The following is an 18,601-nucleotide window of genomic DNA, read 5'->3' on the forward strand; positions in this document are numbered from 1 at the left end:
AAAAGGCGGGAGAGTGTGATTAGCTAAGTGATTCTCGCAGATAAGACAGGCCAGTTGTCCTTCTCTGGTGGAACCATTGTTTGATTCTTATGCTAATGGCGGCCGCGGTTCCCACAATCCATCTCGCTCCAGAAACAGCTCTATTCAACTCGCACCTTTCCCCAGGCGCTGAGAGTGCGCATGCTCCCCAGGGCCAGCCGCGGGGCATTCTGGGCGGTTCCTTTGTTGTGAGTCGGACTCGGTGGAAACGGGAGAAGAAACCGGGAAGCGGCGGCGAGGATGGGGGAGGCGCTGCAGCATCGCTTTAATGGGCAGCCCCGACCCCCAGTCCCCCAGCCCGGGGAGATCACCGCACGGCCGCCGGGCCCGGCCGCTCTCATTCGGCCTCTGAGAGCCGCACTCGCTGTTCTTGAGGCTGCGCTCGCCCCCCGCTCAGTTTCTCCATTGAATCCTGTTTCTCTCCTTGTTTTTCCCAACTCAGATTCACCGCCTCATTTTCTTTTCTTCCTCTGAGCCCCTGAACTCCATCTGACAGGGTCATGTTGGAGAGCGGGCATTGACTGTCCTGGGAAACAACAGCAAGAGGAGCTCAGAGGCCGGAGAAGCAAAGGGAGCAGCAAGTTCAGTCACCAATCGGGGGGGATTGAGGACTGGACCCTGAGTCAGTCAGTCAGGGGAGTCAGAGTGAACCCCTGGGGAATCATTCATCTCTGAAAAATTAGATGAGTATCTCTTTTATCAACAATACAATTTAACATTTATCAATTTATTTTTTTTGTATTCTTTGTTATCTCAAACCCAGGACATCGCTGCAGGAATTCCTCAGGACAGTATCCTGGGCCCAACCATCTTCAGCTGCTTTATCAATAACCTTTTTTCCATCATAAGTCAGACTTGGGAATATATTGCGGTTCCTTCATTGTCGCTGGGTCGAAATCCTGGAACTCCCTTCCTAACAGCGCCGACACCACATGGACTACAGCAGTTCAAGGAAGTGAACAGGAAGATTTGCTGACAGGAAACTCAAACCAAATATCACGTCAAAATCTGACAGATTCACTCAATACATCGTGTGCTGGATATCACTGAACCTTTAATGTAGAAGGAGAAATGTTTTAACCAATTGCACACCCTGAAAAAACATCTAATCATTCACAGCGGGGATAAACTGTGTACGAGGTTTGATCTGACCATCCAACATGGACAGCCACAAGGACACCGGCACCATGGAGAAACCGTGGAAATGTGGGGATTGTGGGAAGGGATTTGGTTCCCCATCAAAACTGGAAATTCATCAACGCAGCCACACTGGGGAGAGGCCATTCACCTGCTCCGTGTGTGGGAAGGGATTCACTAATTCATCCAACCTGATGAGACACCAGCACATTCACACTGAGCAGAGTTCAGTCATCTGCTCCGTGTGTGGGAAGGCAATCGGTCATTCATCAAACTTTCAGAGGCACCAGCAAACTCACAGTGGAGAGAGGCCATTCACCTGCTCCGTGTGTGGGAAGGGATTCACTCAGTCATCCTACCTGCTGACACACCAGCGCATTCACACGAGGAAGAGTCCGTTCATCTGTTCCTTGTGTGGAGAGGAATTTAATCGATTATCCAGACTTCTGAATCACCAGAGAATTCATACTGGGGAAAGTCCATACACCTGCTTTATCTGTGGCAAGGGATTTAATCGACCATCCAAACTACTGACGCACCAGCGAATTCACACTGGGGAGAGGCCATTCACCTGCTCCATGTGTGGGAAGGGATACACCAATTCATCTGACCTGTTGACACATCAGCGAGTTCACACTGGCGAGAGGCCATTCACATGTTCCATGTGTGGAAGGGGATTCATTCGGTCATCCCACCTTCTGACACATCAACTTGTTCATACTGATCAGAGACCTTTTAAATGTTCTGAGTGTGAGAAGACATTTAAAAGTAAAAAGGATCTGCTGACACACCAGCGAGTTCACACTGGGGAGAGGCCATTCACCTGCTCCGTATGTGGGAAGGGATTCACTCAGTCATCCACTCTGCTGACACATCAGCGAGTTCACAAGTGACTATGGGGATTGAAATCTGTGGTTACTGTTGCTGTTAATCTGTTCAGGATTGAATTATTTCATTCTGACAGCTGGAGTTTGTTTCTGCTGAAATATAATTGTGCAAAGATGGGTGGCAGCTCAGAAGACTGGATAGAATTTAAAAAAAGAAAAGAATGATTGAAAGATTAATAAAGAGAGAAAAAGTCGAGTATGAGAGAAAGCGAGGTAGAAATATAAAGACAGATAGTAAAAGTAAATATTGATATTTAAAAATGAAAAGAGTTAACAAAGTGGGGGTTGCTCCTATAGAAAGTGAATCTGGGGAGTTAATAATGGAAAATAAGGAGATGGCAGATGAATTGAACAGATATTTTGCATTGTCTTCACTATGGAGGATACAAGTAACATGCCAGGAATGGCTATAAATCAGGAATTGGAAGGGAGGGAGGAACTCAAGAAAATTACAATCACCAGGGAAGTGGTACTGAGCAAATTGTTGGAGCTGCGGGCTGACAAGTCCCCCTGTCCTGATGGATTTCATCCTCGGGTCTTAAAAGAAGTGGCTAGTGAGATAGTTGATGCATTGGATTTAATTTTCCAAAATTCGCTAGATTTGGGGAAGGATAGGAAAATCAGATAGGAAAATAGGAAATGTAACTCTTTTATTCAAAAAGGGAGGGAAACAGAGAGCAGGAAACTATAGGCCAGTTAGCTTAACATCTGTCATAGGGAAAATGTTAGAAGCGTTATTACAGGGCACTTAGATCACTTCAAGTTTAATCAGGCAGAGTCAACAAGGTTTTGTGAGAGGGAAATCATGCTTAACCAATTTATTGGGGCTCTTTGAAGAAGTAATAGGTGCTGTGGATAAAGGAGAACAAATGAAATCTCATGGTGTAGGGGGTAACATATTGACATGAATAGAAGATTAGCTAGCTAACAGGAAGCAGAGAGTAGACATAAATGAGTCTTTTTCTGTTTAGCAGGATGTGATGAGTGGTGTGCCACAAGGATCAGTGCTGGAACCTCAACTCTTTATAATTTATATAAATGATTTGAATGAAGGAACCAGTGGTGTGATTGCTAAATTTGCTGATGACACATAGGTAGGAAAGTAAATTGTGAAGAGGACATAAGGAGGCTACAAAAGGATACAAATAGGTTAGGTGAGTGGGCAAAAATCTGGCAAATGGAGTATAATGTGGGAAAATGTGACATTGTCCATGTTGGCAGGACGAATAAAAAAGAAGCATATTATTTAAATGGTGAGAGATTGCAGAGCTCTGAGATGCAGAGGGATCTGGGTGTCCTAGTGCATGAATCACAAAAGGTTAGTGTGCAGGTACAGCAAGTAATTAGTAAAGCTGAAAGAATGTTATCTTTCATTGCAAGGGAAATTGAATACAAGAGTAGGGAGGTTATGCTTCAGTTATACAGGGCACTGGTGAGCCCACATCTGGAGTACTATGTGTAGTATTGGTCTCCTTATTTAAGGAAAGATGTAAATGCATTGGAAACAGTTCAGAGAAGGTTTAGTTGATCAATACCAGGAATGGGCAGGTTGTCTTATGAGGAAAGGTTGGACAGACTAGGCTTGTATCTGCTGGAGTTTAGAAGGGTAGGAGGCAACTTTATTGAAACACATTGAGGGGTCTTGTCAAGGTGGATGTGGAAAGGATGTTTTCTCTTGAGAGAATCTTGAACTAGGGGCCACTGATTAAGGGGTGGCCCATTTAAGTCAGAGATGAGGAATTATTTTTTCTCTCATAGTGAGACTTTGGAATTCTCTTCCTCAAAAGGCAGTTGAGACAGAATCTTTGAATATATTTAAGGCAGAGGTAGATGGATTCTTGATAAGCAAGGGGGTGAAAGGTTATCAGGGTCGGCAGGAATGTGTAGTTGAGATTACAATCAGATCAGCCATGATCTTATTGAATAGCGGACCAAGCCCGAGGGGCCGAGTGGCCTACTCCTGCTCCTAATTCGTATGTTCGTATATAAGTTGATAAACCATATCAATGGGCTGTTGTTTAATATTCTGGATAAATGTCACATAGCATGTCAAACTTTGTTTTTCACACATTGTTGTACAATTTTGTCTTTCCCACCTGAGTGTTTAACATCACCTGGCTGGAGCTCAGAAAAGACAATCTGGGGGCGGATCATATGGCAGGAATGGAACTTCAGCCTGGACGCAGTCCTTCAGGGTCATACTGAGAGGGACAAATGACACTTTGGTCTTTCTCATATTTCTTCACTGACAGCAAAACCCACATGTGGATTAATGCTGAGGTTTGAGAAATGTGTCACAGCCACTTCTATGCAGTACATGCAGCCTAAAGATGACCAAGGTCAGGCTGTGTGGAGTCCAAGGCCACATAGCAAAATGGATGGAAAAGTACAAACTCCCTGTAAATTTAACCCTCCGATTTCTGTTTTGTAACCATCATGTTTCAAAGCTGCTAGGCAGAGAGCAGAAGGCTCCTTTACAACTGTGGTTGTACAACCTGAGTCAGGCAGTCTGGAAACGTGCTGTTAAATCAGAGATTGGTGTAAAACTGTGCTCTGTTCCTGACTGAAACTGAAATGGCAGGAATAAATCTCCAGTTTAAAAATGACTGTGGTGATTATTCTGTGAAGTTTTTAAGATTTATTGGTGACAGTCCTGAGTCCACTACTTTAAGCCAATGTCAACAACAACTTGTATTGACATAGCACCTTTAACATAGTAAAACGTAGCTAAAAATAAAGTGTAAAGTTTGTCTTAAAATAACACAAGGAGGAATTCACAGGATCCTTTTAACTCCTGGGACAATTATACAACAGACATTTGATCTCCAGATGAAGAAGGACCTACACCATGTTTCCAAGAATTCCCTGCTATATTGGTGTGTGTGTGTTAGATCCCAGGATTTTGTTGCAGTCTTCCTCCAGTATTAACTGTACTTCCCAATTTGGGAATCAATTAATTCATAAATAAATCAGTTCATCACTTCCTCATGTCATTGTACACTCTGCTACTGAATTAAAGATTTAATGAACTGTACAACAAAGTTTTGTTAATTGGGAATTCTTATCTGTGATTTACTGTAATTCTGCTCCCAAATTTTAAAATTGGGTTTCTGATTTCTGAGTCCAAATCGTTTGTATAAATTTGAATAACAGTGGTTCCAGCATTGCTCCCTGTGGAACATCAATTCCCACCTTTTACCAGTCTGAGTCGCTACTCTTAACCTCTTCTCTGTTTTCTGTTTTGTAACCCGCTTGTTATCCATAACAGTGTGTACAAGGTGACCAAGATCAGGCTGTGTGGAGTGAAGGGCCAGGCAGCAGATGGATGGAAAGATGGCTACAAAACCGAAATCAAAAGGTTAGATTTACAGGGAGTTTGGAGCCATCTTTTCATCCATTCTGCTCTGTAGCCTGACCTTCACCGAGATCATCAATATAAGGGGAATTATCCATAATACCAATAGGAAAGTAGGGGCTGCAATTATGCAAAGATGTTCTGTATTGTCTAAAATCTCCTACCAGGGCTGATCACCAGAGTGGCCATAGACCACCTAATGTCTATTGGTGGCTTAACTTTTTGTCATTGTGTCTATTCAAGATGTTGTCCATTATAGATTAAGGTTTAGAGAAAGTGCTGGAATTAGATAGTCAAAACTGCTTTGAGTCCCTGGAGGGCGATGTTTACTTGAATTTCTATAACTTTTTGGACCTTACAGACACTGATACTTTATCACCAGTCTTAGTCAGTAGTCGGGTCGGCGGTGTGAGGCATAACCTGGTCCACCTGATCGATAGGAAGTGTATCCGTGTGGGTTTGTGTGTGTGTGTTGTGTCAAACCAAGTGGAAGGTCCCATGTCCTTTGTAACAACATGAAGAATCTTTTTTTTTCAAGATCCCTTCCTTTCCCCTCACTATTATCCTCAGTTCAGAAAACCCTTGTGTACATCATCCTCCAGCATGCTACTGTCTCCACTAAATACTTCCATCGGTCTTACTAACAGATAGGAATGGGATCACTGATATCACAGGAATAATTTCTGAAATGCTGTCATTCTGATTTTAAAGCTTCCTGGAGTAAGACATTGATCCAGACCTTCCCACCTAACACCAATCTTTATCCCCATCTGAGTTCCAGATTTTAATGCGATTGTCCCATATGTTTAGCATCTGTCCATCTGTGAGAAATGATGGGATTGCAGCCTCAGAACTTTGGTGAGATCAGATGAGACGATCTGCTGCACTTCATCTGATGGCTGAACAAGCAGATTCTGTAAAGGCAAAAGTGCCTCGTATGAAGGTTTTCCTTACTTGTGTTGCGGGATGATCTCTGCTGACACCTTGTTTGTCTGTGTTGGAGTTTCTGAAATGACATGTTGCTGTGGTGGTGAACTGGCCACAGCTGGTGTTTCCAATTGCATCAATCACCAATTAGCTTCCCACTTGTCATGATTAATGTCGAGGGCTTTCATGTCTCACCTTTGAAGCTTTGAATGTGATTGTGCAATATAGAAAACATGTTTAACCTCTTTAAACCTGGTCAGCATATCCCCTCCAAACACGTTACAACAAATTGTCTTTGAGATCAGCTTTTCCTTTACATTCTGTGTTGTTCTGAATGATGACAATATTAACCTTCTCCCTGAACTGACCTGACCCTTCTGCCAGTTCATTTATTGGAACCAAGGACTCCCCTTGTTCTAATGGTGACATTCCCTGTCTGTCCAGTTATTCCTTTAAGTTTGTACCTTGTTTCACCACGTTCCCACATTTCAGTAACAAATGTTGAAATATTTGCTCCACACCCACAGGGTTTCATCTGTTTAAAGCCACAAGCACAAAGTTCCAAAACAGAAACAGAAATACCTGGAAAAACTCAACAGGTCTGGCAGCATCGGCAGAGAAGAGCACAGTTGACGTTTCGAGTCCTCATGACCCTGTTCTGTTGAAGGGTCATGAGGGCTTGAAACGTCAACTTTGTTCTTCTCCGCCGATGCTGCCAGACCTGCTGAGTTTTTCCAGGTATTTCTGTTTTTGTTTTGGATTTCCAGCATCCGCAGTTTTTTGTTTTTATCTCAACAGAAAGGTCCAGTTTTCTCCAGGAGTTTGAGGCAAACCAGCTTTCAAAATGATGCAGAGTTTCAGCCAATGAGGGAGATCCTGATTCAGCCCCGCCCCTCATTCACTCCAATTGGCTGGAGGGCCAGCCTCTCCCCTTTGGTCCTGCAGTCCTGCCCCCTCTTCCTATTGGTCCAGAGCTGCCGTCAATCACCCGGGCAGTACGTCTGGAGCATGCGCAGTGTGGTTGCTGGAGCTGGACATCAGTGCGCAGGTGCAATCCCGCCTCGATTTTGGAGCATGCGCAATGTGAGTTGTGAAGGAAAGCTGCTTGTTTGTCAGGTCTACAGCCGGTAAGATTAAGGGCGGAATTGAGGGAGAGATGCAGCCGGCGGGTGGATAGGCAGGCTTCGTAAACACCTTGAGCCGTTCTGAAGCCAGAATAACAAGCTACCGGTTCCTCGCTGGTACCTGTGGGCGGCAGTTGCCCCGATCCGCGTTCCTCGGTGAGAGACCCGGATTAATGGCCGCCATCTTGTGCTGCAGGGCGCATGCGCGGAGATCCCTGTCCCTGTCAACAGGAGGAGAGAATATTGTGCATTTCTATCCTGGACTGACAGGGATGGATTTTGGAAACTATCTTTACAGTGGGTTAGAAGAGGAGGATTTATACACAGCAAACTAAAATCAAGAGAAATGTTTGTCCCTTCTCAGTTTCCATCCTGGAAATATAGTGATGGTTATTGTAAACTTACAGGACACTGGAAGTGGAGGATTGACAGACGGGAATCTCAAACCAAACATCTGACAGAGTCATTCGATTAATCAGAATCTGAATATCACCAAAGTTTGAATGTAGAAGTGAAACAGCTTGTCTGTAGGCAAAGATTTCAGGTAAGCATGAGAATAATGAACTCCAGTGGGGTAAGAATGGATCTGACCCAGTTAAGTTGGAAACAAAGGTGAAACTGGAACTGAAAAATCGGCTGCTTTGAAAAAAGAGATAGTTTGGACACACGAGGCAAAAGATAGGGGAAAGAAATCCAGAGCTCTCACAATGACAAAAACAACAAAGATTAAGATGAAGAAGAAGATGATGATGTCAGGTGTAAAGTAGAACCAAGCTGAATAAAAAAAGGTTCAGAGCAGAATTGGAAAAGCAATTAAGAGAAGCAAAGAGAGAGTATGAAAAGAGATTGATGGCTAACATAGAAAGAAATTAAAATGTCTTCTATAGACATACAAAGGATGATGAAGGGATGGGTGGGGCTGATTTGGAACCACGAAGGGGATTCACACATGGAGGCAGGCGGCATGGCTGATGTATTAAATTAATACTTTGCACCTGTATTTACTAAAGAAAAAGCCATTGCACAGGTCATGGTAAAAGAGGAGGTAGTTGAGACCCCTAAAGGGTTTAAAATTGATGAGATATTGGATAGGCTGTCTGTACTTAAAATCAACAATGTACCAGGATGGTTTGCATCCACGGATATTGAGGGAAGTGAGAGTGGGAATTGCAGAGGCACTGGCCAGAACTTTTCAATCTTCCTTATACTCGGGTGATGTCAGAGGACTGGAGAATTTCAAAGGTTTCACCCTTGTTCAGAAAGGGTCTAAAGATAAGCTCAGCAACTACAGGTCTATCAGTTTAACTTCTGTGGTGTGGAAGCTTCTAGAAACGATAATTCAGGACAAAATTAATAACGGCAAATCATGTTTATCTAAAATAAAAATAGAAGGTTCTGTAAAAACTCTGCAAGTCAGGCAGCATCTGTAGAGAGAGAAACGGAGAGTTAATGTTTCGAGTCCGATATGACTCTTTCTCAGAACCGGCTTATCTAACTTGCTTGAGTTTTTTGATGAGGCATCAGAGAGGGGTGATGAGGGTAATTCTGTTTATGTGGTGCAGATGGACTTCCAAAAGGCATTTGATAAAGTGCTGCACAACAGACTTGTGAGAAAAGTTATAGCTCATGTGATCAAAGGGACAGTAACAACATGGATATGGAATTGGCTGAGCTCCTGGAAACAAAGAGTAGTGGTGCAGTGGTTAATGGTTGTTTTTCGGACTGGACGAAGATTTATAGTGGAGTTCCCAAGGGATCAGCATTAGGAGCTCTGCTACTCCTGAAAAAATATTAATGATCTACACCTTGGTATCCAGGGCTCAGTTTCAAAATTCACAACATTACAAAACTTGGAAACATTGTGAACTGTGAGGACGATAGTGTGGAACTTCAAAAGGACGTAGACAGGTTGGTAGACAGGATGGACAAATGGCAGATGAAATGTAATGCAGAGAAATGTGATGTGATTCATTTTGGTCAGAAGAACGCTGGGAGACAATAGAAAAGAAAGAATACAAGTCTAAAGTGGGTATAGGAGCAGAGGGACCTGGATGTATATGTGTATATGTTGAAGGTGGCAGGGCAAGTTGAGAAAGCAGTTCATAAAGCACACAGTATCCTGGGGTTTATTAATGGGGACATTGAGTGCAAGAGCAAAGTTGTTATGCTAAACTTGGATACAAGACTGGTTTGGCCTCGACTGGGGTATTGTGTCTATTTCTGGGCACTACACTTTGGGAAGGATGTGAAGGCATTAGAGAGAGTGCAGAAAAGATTCATGAGAATGAAGTCCCTCATCCCTGGAACCAGTTACAAATATAAATTTGAGAAGTCCGGACTGTTCCCCTTGGAGAAGAGAAGGTTGAGAGGAGATTTGATAAGAGGTGTTCAAAGTCATGAGGGGCCTGGACAGAGTGAACAGGGAAAAGCTGCTGTCATTGGTGGGAGGATGGAGATTCAGAGGACACAGATTGAAGGGAATTGGGGAAAGAAGCAATGATCATATGAGAAAAACTTTATCTCACAGCCAGTGTTGGACTCTGGAATGCACTGCCTGAGAGTGCGGCGGAGGCAGATTCCATTGAGGCATTCGAGAGGAAATGATGGTATTGTTTGAAAAGGAAGAGTGTGTGGGGCTACAGAGAGAAGACAGGGGAGTGGCACCAGATGGATACCTCCTTTAGGGAGCCAGAATAGACGCAAGGGGCTGAATGGCCTCCTTCTGTGCTGTAACGATTCGATGATCCTGAAGCAGTGTGACTGGAAAAGCACCGAGACACACAAACCCTGGTTAGAGCACACCTGGAGAACTGTGTTCAGTTCTGGGCAGCAAACCTTAGGAAGGATAAAATGGCCTTGGAGGGAGTGTAGCACAGATTTACCTGAATAATATCCGAACCCGAAGGGTTAAATTACAAGGCAAGATTGCATACAAGAGTCACCGAGACATTATGACATAGAGGAGGCCGTTCGGCCCACTGAGTCCATGCCAGCTCTCCAGAGCAATCTAGTCAGTCCCATTTCCTTGCTCTATCACTGTATTCTCGCAGATTTATTTCCCTCAAGTGTTTATCCAATTTCCTTTTGAGATCATTCACTATGTCCATTGCCACTCCCCGTCATAGGCAGCAAGTTCCAGCTCATTATCACTCGTTCTCAGAGGGCCAATAGGCTGTGGAATTCTCTTCTGAGACCAGGGGGGCTGGGTCATTGAATATATTCAAGGCTGAGTTATATAGATTCTCGATTGACAAAGGAGTCGCAGGTTATAGGGGATAAATAGGAAAATAGAGTTGAGGCCACAATCAGATCAGCCGTGATCTTATCAAATGGTGGAGCAGGTTTGAGGGGCCGAATGGCCTACTGTTGCTCCTAATTCCAATGTTCATATGTATGGAAACTCAGTACAGTCATGCCAGGGAGAGGGTGTTCAGCAGTTGAAATCAGTGAGGACTCTGATTTCTGGGAAGGAAGGAAACTCTGGGAGTTGGGCGTGGAGGATTCAGAAGCACTCACTGGAGACTCCAAACCTCCAATAAGAGCCTGCAGGTCCTGCGTTTGCAGCGCTGGGGCTTCTTCCCAGGAGCAGGCCCAGATTAACAGCTGTCATCTTGGTTCATCTGGGAGCAGACGCATGTATGGCCACCTTGATGATGCAACAGAGAGTGGACGGGGCTTGAGGGTGTCTGTGACCAGGAGGGAAAATGATTAATTCATTGATTTTATTGTCAGTCTGCAGACAGGAGCTGGAGAACTGAAGCCAGGCAGAGGAGTGGGAGGGAGAAAACTGGGAGTGGAGGAAAGAAATGGTGGAGATGGTGAGATGGGTTTGGATTTCAGCCCAGGGAGGAGGGAGAGTGTGTAGGATGGGAATTTACAGCTTTGGGGGAACAAGAGAGAAAACAATATTCCATTAAAACTAGAATTGTCGGATCTGAATTTCTATCCTGGACTGACAGTGATGACTTTTATAAACTCGTTTTCCAGGGTATTAGAAGGGAAGGATTTGCAGATGTGAAACTCAAACTAAACATCTTCTAACAGAGTCACTCGATTCACCAGAACCTGAATACCCTCAGATTTTGAATGTGGAAGGAGAAATGTTTGTCTGTTCCATCTGTGGGGAAAGATATTGAACTTCAGTGTCACTCGAAAAACACCGAGACACACACTCACACCTGAGTGAGAGTGTCTCAGTGAACTGACTGTGGAAAGAGCTTTAACCAGTTAAACAGCCTGAAAATGCATCACATCATTCACAGTGAGGAGAAACTGTACACATGTTCTGTATCTGGACAAGGCTTAAACTGACCATTCAACCTGGAGAGACACAAGGACACCCACACTATGGAGAAACCGTGGAAATGTGAGGACTGTGGGAAAGGATTCAGTTACCCATCCCTCCTGGAAAACCATCGACGCAGTCACACAGGGGAAAGGCCATTCACCTGCTCTGTGTGTGGGGAGGGATTTACTCAGTCATCTGGCCTTTGGTCACACCAGCGAATTCACACTGAGGAGAAGCTATTCAGCTGCACTTCCTGTGGAAAGAGGTTCAGGCACTCTTCAGCACTCACTGTACACCAACGCACTCACACTGGGGAGAGGCCATTCACCTGCTCCGAGTGTGGGAAGGGATTTACTCAGTCATTCCATCTTCTGACACACCAGCGAGTTCACACTGGAGAGAGGCTGTTCACTTGCTCTGTCTGTGGGAAAGGATTCACTGGGTCATCCCACCTGCTGTCACACCAGCGAATTCACATTGAAGAGAAGCCATTCAGTTGCACTTCCTGTGGAAAGAGTTTCAGACAGGCATCATCCCTCATTTTACACCAGCGAGTTCACACTGGGGAGAGACCGTTCACCTGCTCCATGTGTGGGAAGGGATTCACAGTTTTACCCAACCTGCTGAGACACCAGCAAATTCACACTGGGGAGAAGCCATTTATCTGCACTTCCTGTGGGAAGCGTTTCAGGCAGTCATCCAACCTCAATGCTCACCAACGCACTCACACTGCAGAGAAACCGTTCACATGCTCCGTATGTGGGAAAGGATTCAGTCGGTCATCCAACCTCACCGCACACCAGCGAGTTCACACTGGGGAGAGGCCGTTCACTTGCTCGCTGTGTGGGAAGGGATTTGCAAAGTCTTTCAACCTGCTGACCCACCAACGCACTCACACTGAGAAGAGGTTATTCAACTCTCGGTGTGTGGGAAGGGATTCACTCAGTCACAATGCCTCCTGAGACATCAGCAAGTTCATAAGTGACTGCAGGGGTTGGATCCTGCTGTTCTTGCTGCTTGTAAGCTTGTTTAGTATTGATAGTCTGGCAATATTTTGTTTCTGCTGATGTTAACAACCCTATAACTGGCTGGAGTTTAATATTCTGGAGATGTCACTGATTTTCAGGACTGCAGTGTCCCTTTTTAAAAGCACCATCTGTGATCCTTCCCCTTAATTTCAAAAACTTTCAGTAGGAACCCCTTGACAATAAAATTATGAACTTTTACTACAATCTTAAATTGATATTTGGTGAAAAATCTACAATTCAGTGTCTGAAAGATTTAACTGCAGGGATCTAAATTTTTTTGTTTCAATGCCAATGGGAAGAGGATAACCAGGGAAAGAGTAGGGCCCATTAGGGACCAATAGGCCTTGACATTTTGGCCAACATTCAAGGCTATGGGCCAAGTGCTGGTAAATGGGATTAGGTAGGTAGGTCAGATGTTTCTCATTATTGGTGCAGACTCGATGGGCCGAAGGGCCTCTTCTGCACTGTGTGATTCTGTGATTCTGAGAAGATTTCAGGTGTGACTGGAAAAATGCTGAGACACACAGACCCTGGTTAGAGCACACCTGAAGAACAGTGTTCAGATCTGGGCAACAAACATCAGGAAGGATAGAATGGCCTTGGAGGGAGTGTAGCACATATTTACCTGAGTGATCTGAGCTCCAAGGGTTAAATTACAGAATGAGATTACACAAAAGAGTCACAGAGTCATTATGGCACAGAGGAGGCCATTAGGCTCATTGAGTCCATGCCAGATATGTAGAGCAATCCAGTCGGTCCCATTCCCCTGCTCTATCCCCGTATCCTTGCAAGTTTATTTCCCTCATTCTTCTGTCCAATTTCCTTTTGAAATCGCTCACCATGTCCATTTTCACCCCCCTCATAGGCAGTAACCTCCAGGTCATTACCACTCACTGTAAAAATATTCTTCCTCACATCTCCTGCACCTTTTACCCAAAATCTTAAACCTCTGTCCTTGAGTCCTTGTACGATCAGCTGATGGGAATAGCTTTTCTTTGTCCACTATAGACAGGTTTAGACCTGTCACAATCTCGTACACCTCTACCAATCTCCCCTCAACCTCGTTTGCAGGAACCATTCTGGTAAATCTCCTCTGCACCTTCTCAATGACCTTCACATCCTCCTTAAAGTGAGGTGACCAAAAATGAATGCAATTCTCAAATTGTGGCCGAACCAGAGCTTTATGAAGAATTCAACATAACTTCCTTGTTTTTGTTCTCAATATCACTATTTATGAAGCTCAAGATCCAATCGGCTTTGCTAACCACTCTCTTAATACATTCTGTCACCTTCAGAGATCAAAGCCATGAAGCCTCAGGTCCCTGCACACTCTTTAGAGCTGTGCCATGAATAATATTTTCCCTCTCCCTATTCCTCCTGATAAAAGTCTTCACCTCACTGTGAGGGTTGTAATCCCTGGAATTTATAAGATTAAGAGCTGATTTGATCAAAGTTTTTGGGATATTAATTGGAACTGACAGGATAGATAGAGAGGAACTATTTCCACTGGTTGGGGAATCTAGGACGAGTGGGTGGAGGCTAAACATAGAATCAGGTTCTAGCACCTTTTCAGGGAGAGAGTTCCCAATCAGAACAACTCTCTGTTGGTGCACTTCCCTGTTTTTGTACTCAGTACCTCTATTTATGAAGCCTAAGACCCCATATGCTTCACTGATACCCCCTCAATCTGTCCTGCCACACGAAATTGGTTCCAGAAATGGTTTAATCATCACTTGTACTCACAAAGCCTACATAATGATACAAGATTTAAAATAGTTCCTGTAATATGTGCCCTGAATACCACACACCCATCCCTAAGGTTATGTCATCCCATCTACAAAGACCTTGATGTTTGGATGATAAGGGAATTATCCAGGGATTTCAGAAGTCAGAACGCAGGGAGAGAGATGGGTGGACTATGACCACCTGGTAACCATGACCCCGATGTTAAGGCAGTTTTGAGAAAACACCGCGATCGTCCCTGTGATAGTGACACCAGTAAAAAGGGTGGAGGGAAGAGAGGGATCAGTGACTGGGCTGGAATAGGGGCCACGGCTGGCACGGCCACTGGGAAGCTCTTAGACATGGAGAATATGTGGGAATAGGACGAGGCTGTGAGGCAGCAATGGACTGGAATCTTCAGTAAAATAAATAAAAGGCAGAGAGATGAAATCCTGGAACAACAAGAAGGAGTGAAATCCAGAAAAGAGATGGTGGACACACTGATCGAGAGAAAGGGAACGGTCAGTGAGATCATTCAGCAGAATAAGATTGAGGTGAAAAGTCAGAACATGTCTAAAGCTGTTCCCTGTGTGATGTGAGGAGGGTTTTTATTGGATCAGGTACAAGGCCAGGAGGACATTGAAAAACAATAGAGAGTCCAATAATAGAGAACCCAAAGGGTCTGGAGCGGGGAGGGTTAATAAACCCAGGGAATCACAGGGCCAGTAGGACATTGAAAAACAATAGAGAGCTCAAAGGGTCTGGAGGGGGAGGGTTAATAAACTCAGGGAATCACAGGCTGCACAAACTTCAAGTGTGAGCCCAGACCCATTTTAAAACAGTGAACAAATAAATCCCTGATTTTACTGAGATTCTTTTCCGTGTCCCAGCTCCTGTAAATACTGACGGGAAAGGGACCGGAATCTCCGGAGGCTCCACTCCGCTGGCTGCTCATGTGGAAGTGATCTCCGACCAGATTAATGTGCTTCTGCTGTGAGTATTTAATAAAGTGTTCGAACCTCTCATTGTGCTTCCTGTCCAATATCCCCCTCATCCACGGATCTTCTGTTTTACCTATGGGGGAAAAAAAATGTCCGTTCACAGATTGGTCTCGATGGCGGCTGGTTTACCCAGAATCCCCATGGGTCAGAAAGTCCCCTGTCAATGAGAACGGGAACCCATAGCGCCGGAATGAGGGCCGGGCTGTGCTCTGAGGGAGGGGCACAGCTGGGCGATGTTACTGAGGTGGAAATGGGTGGTTTTAGTGATCTGTAGTCAGAAGCTCAGTTTGGGCTGAAATATGACAACAAGATTGCAAATATTCTGGTTCAGCCTCAGAGAGCTGGTTAGGGAGTGGAGACAATGGCTTTCATCTTCCCAACATTTAAATGGAGGGAATTTCTGCTCAACCAGTACTGGATGTCAGACAAGTCAGGAAGGTGTGTGAGTTGGAGGTGATGGTGTTCATTGACACCTGTTACCTTCATCCTTCTAGGTGGAGGATGTTCAGGGTTTGGGAGATTCTGCCAAAGTTCTGGTCGAGCTGAAGATGAACACATCTTCACCCCCTGCATCTCCCACTCTCTCTCCTCCCATGGAGGCCAGAATCTTGTATAGGCCCAGACTGGGTGGCAGGTTCCCTTCCCTGAAGGACATTAGTGAACCAGTTGGGTTTTTATGACAATCCAGCAGTTTTCATGGTCGCTTTTTCCTAGTGCCGGCCCCATAAATTACTAGATTCATTCAGCTCAGTTTCACAACCTGTTTTTGTGGGTTCTCTCTCACTCCCTTTTTTCTGTTTTAAATCAGTTTCACAGGGGATTAGAAGGGGAGGATTTGCAGTCAGGAAGCAGAAACAAAACATCACAGCAGATTCTGACCAGTCACCCAATTTATCATAACCTGAATATCATTTGATTTTGAACATGGAAAGAGAAAGCACTGTTCACATCGCAGAGAAACCGTACACGTGCTCTCTGTGTGGACGAGGCTTCAACCGATCATCTGACCTGTCAAGACACAAGCGCAGCCACACCAGGGAGAAACTGGGGAAATGTGGGGACTGTGGGAAGGGATTCAGATTCCCGTCTGAGTTGGAAATGCATCGGCGCAGTCACACTGGGGAGAGGCCGTTCACCTGCTCCACGTGTGGGAAGGGATTTACTCTTTCATCCAACCTGCTGACACACCAACGAATTCACACGGGAGAGAGGCCGTTCACCTGCGCCCAGTGTGGGAAGAGATTCACTCATTCACCCCACCTGCTGAGACACCAGCGAATTCACAAGTAACGACAGTGTTGGGATTTTGCTGTTCATCACATCTAGGACTGAATCATGTTCATTGGGGTCTGTTTCTGCTGATGTTAATAAACTACAGCCCACTTACAGGGTCTAATCTGGCGAAAAGTCAAATAAATTAGTTTTGTGTTAAAGACACAGTGTGTTGAATCTTTTTAATATCACTAACACACATTAGTTCCTTTTGAAGGGCTCTCCGTCTCCTCCATCCTCACCTCCAACAAGTGTGAGGAGCTCATAGAGCTTTGTCACTAAGATTGAGACAATCTGATCAGCTGCCTCTGCTGCTTCCCTCCCTTCCACTCGCCCTCCCTAAAGTTCCCCATTACCTGAGCCCTGAACTCACATCTTCCTGTCGTTTCCCTCCCATCTCCCCTCATGCCCTCTCAGAGCTCATCTTGTCCATGAAACCCACCTCCTGCACCCTACTCCCACTAAACTGCTGATCACTCAACTTTCCAATGTCCACTGACTATGTTAATAGTTTTCTTTCTCAGATACTGTCCCTCTCTCTTTCAGATTTCCCATCCTTATACCCTTCTCAAAAAACAAATGCTTGACCCCACTGTCTTTCCAAACTATTGCCCCATCTCCAGCCTCCCTTTCCTCTCCAAAGTCCTTGAACATGTTGTCACCTCCCAAATCTGTGCCCATTTTTCCCAGAACTCCATGTTTGAATCCCTCCAATCAGGTTTTTTCCCCTGCCACAGTGCTGAAACAACTCTTATCAAAGTCACAAATGACACTATGTGACTGTGACAAAGATAAACTCTCCCTTCTCGTCCTCGACCTGTCTGCAGCCTTTGACAATGTTGACCACATCATTCTGCACCTTCGCCTCTCCCCGTCATCCAGCTGGGTGGGGCTGCTCTCTCCTGGTTCCATTCTTCTCTATCTAATCATAGTCAGGGAATCACTTGCAATGTCTTCCCTTTCCAATCCCAGAGTTACCTCTGGTGTCCCCAAAGGATCCAGCCTTGGTCTCCTCTTATTTCTCATTAACCTGCAGCACACAATGACATAATCAGAAAACACTGTCAGTTCTCACATTTACACTGACAGTTCCCAGCTCTGCCTCACCATCACCTCTCTCGGCTTCTCCACTCTTGGTAAATTATCAGACTGTTTGATATCTGGTGGTGGATGTGCAGAAATTTCTTCAAATTAAACATTTGGAAGACTGAATTCATTGTCTGAATGACTGGTAGAAGCAGATTTAGTAGTAACTTTCAAAAGTGATTTAAATTTCAACTTAATATGTAAAAATTTGGAGGGCGATCGGTAAAGGGCAGGGGAGTGCGACAGATTGGTAACATTTTCAGAGACAGGACAGGCACAATGGGCTGAATGGCCGCCATCCGTGCTCTGAGATTCTATCATATGTTTATTATGAATCGTTCCATTATTATAGATGACAGAATGTCATCAAACCACAGCAGAGAAGGAGGCCATTTGGCCTATCGAATCTGTGCTGACAAATTCGGCAAGCGATCCAGTTAGTCCCACTCCCCCATTCTTTACCCCATCCCAGCATCATTTCTCCTTCAAGAATTTATCCGATTCCCTTTTGAAGGTCACTCTTGAACCTGTATCCATCTGAGAGTGAATTCCAAATTCTTACCACTTGTTACTGAAAAGATTTCCTCATGATGCTAGCATAAAAGCAAAATACTGCAGATGTTGGGTGTCTGAAATAAAACAGGAAATGCTGGGAAAACTCAGCAGGTCTGACAGCGCCTGTGGAGAGAGAGAAACAGGGTTAACATTTTGAATCTGTGTATCACTCTCCTTCAT

General features: G+C 44.7%; 5 protein-coding genes across 8 annotated transcripts in view; 3 read left to right on the forward strand and 2 right to left on the reverse strand.

Moving 5' to 3' along the window:
* Positions 1-18,601, forward strand: part of LOC144697062 (uncharacterized) — a 464,933-nt gene that overhangs the window by 372,452 nt on the left and 73,880 nt on the right. The window lies entirely within an intron of this gene.
* Positions 1-18,601, reverse strand: part of LOC144697259 (uncharacterized) — a 488,548-nt gene that overhangs the window by 79,099 nt on the left and 390,848 nt on the right. The window lies entirely within an intron of this gene.
* LOC144696985 (uncharacterized) overlaps positions 1-18,601 on the reverse strand; it is a 59,199-nt gene that overhangs the window by 33,513 nt on the left and 7,085 nt on the right. The window lies entirely within an intron of this gene.
* LOC144698439 (uncharacterized) lies at positions 1,200-13,058 on the forward strand. The gene is made up of 3 exons (XM_078570380.1): positions 1,200-2,068; positions 5,332-5,421; positions 11,783-13,058. Exons 1-3 carry the CDS (start codon positions 1,200-1,202, stop codon positions 12,717-12,719), a joined length of 1,896 nt encoding a protein of 631 aa, XP_078426506.1. The 3' UTR covers positions 12,720-13,058.
* On the forward strand, positions 7,415-16,938 carry LOC144697334 (uncharacterized). 4 transcript variants are annotated; one of them, XM_078569323.1, is made up of 4 exons: positions 7,415-7,472; positions 7,877-8,013; positions 15,398-15,500; positions 16,317-16,938. In XM_078569323.1, exon 4 carries the CDS (start codon positions 16,433-16,435, stop codon positions 16,796-16,798), a length of 366 nt encoding a protein of 121 aa, XP_078425449.1. In that variant the 5' UTR covers positions 7,415-7,472; positions 7,877-8,013; positions 15,398-15,500; positions 16,317-16,432; the 3' UTR covers positions 16,799-16,938. The 4 variants fall into 4 exon arrangements, with proteins under 4 accessions (XP_078425449.1, XP_078425447.1, XP_078425448.1 ...); XM_078569321.1 differs by lacking the exons at positions 7,415-7,472; positions 7,877-8,013 and adding an exon at positions 7,487-7,625 and having other exon boundaries at positions 16,317-16,932; XM_078569322.1 differs by lacking the exon at positions 7,415-7,472 and having other exon boundaries at positions 7,634-8,013; positions 16,317-16,932.

This window comes from Cetorhinus maximus, chromosome 23, assembly GCF_964194155.1.
Source record: "Cetorhinus maximus chromosome 23, sCetMax3.hap1.1, whole genome shotgun sequence".
NCBI classification, from domain to species: Eukaryota; Metazoa; Chordata; class Chondrichthyes; order Lamniformes; family Cetorhinidae; genus Cetorhinus; species Cetorhinus maximus.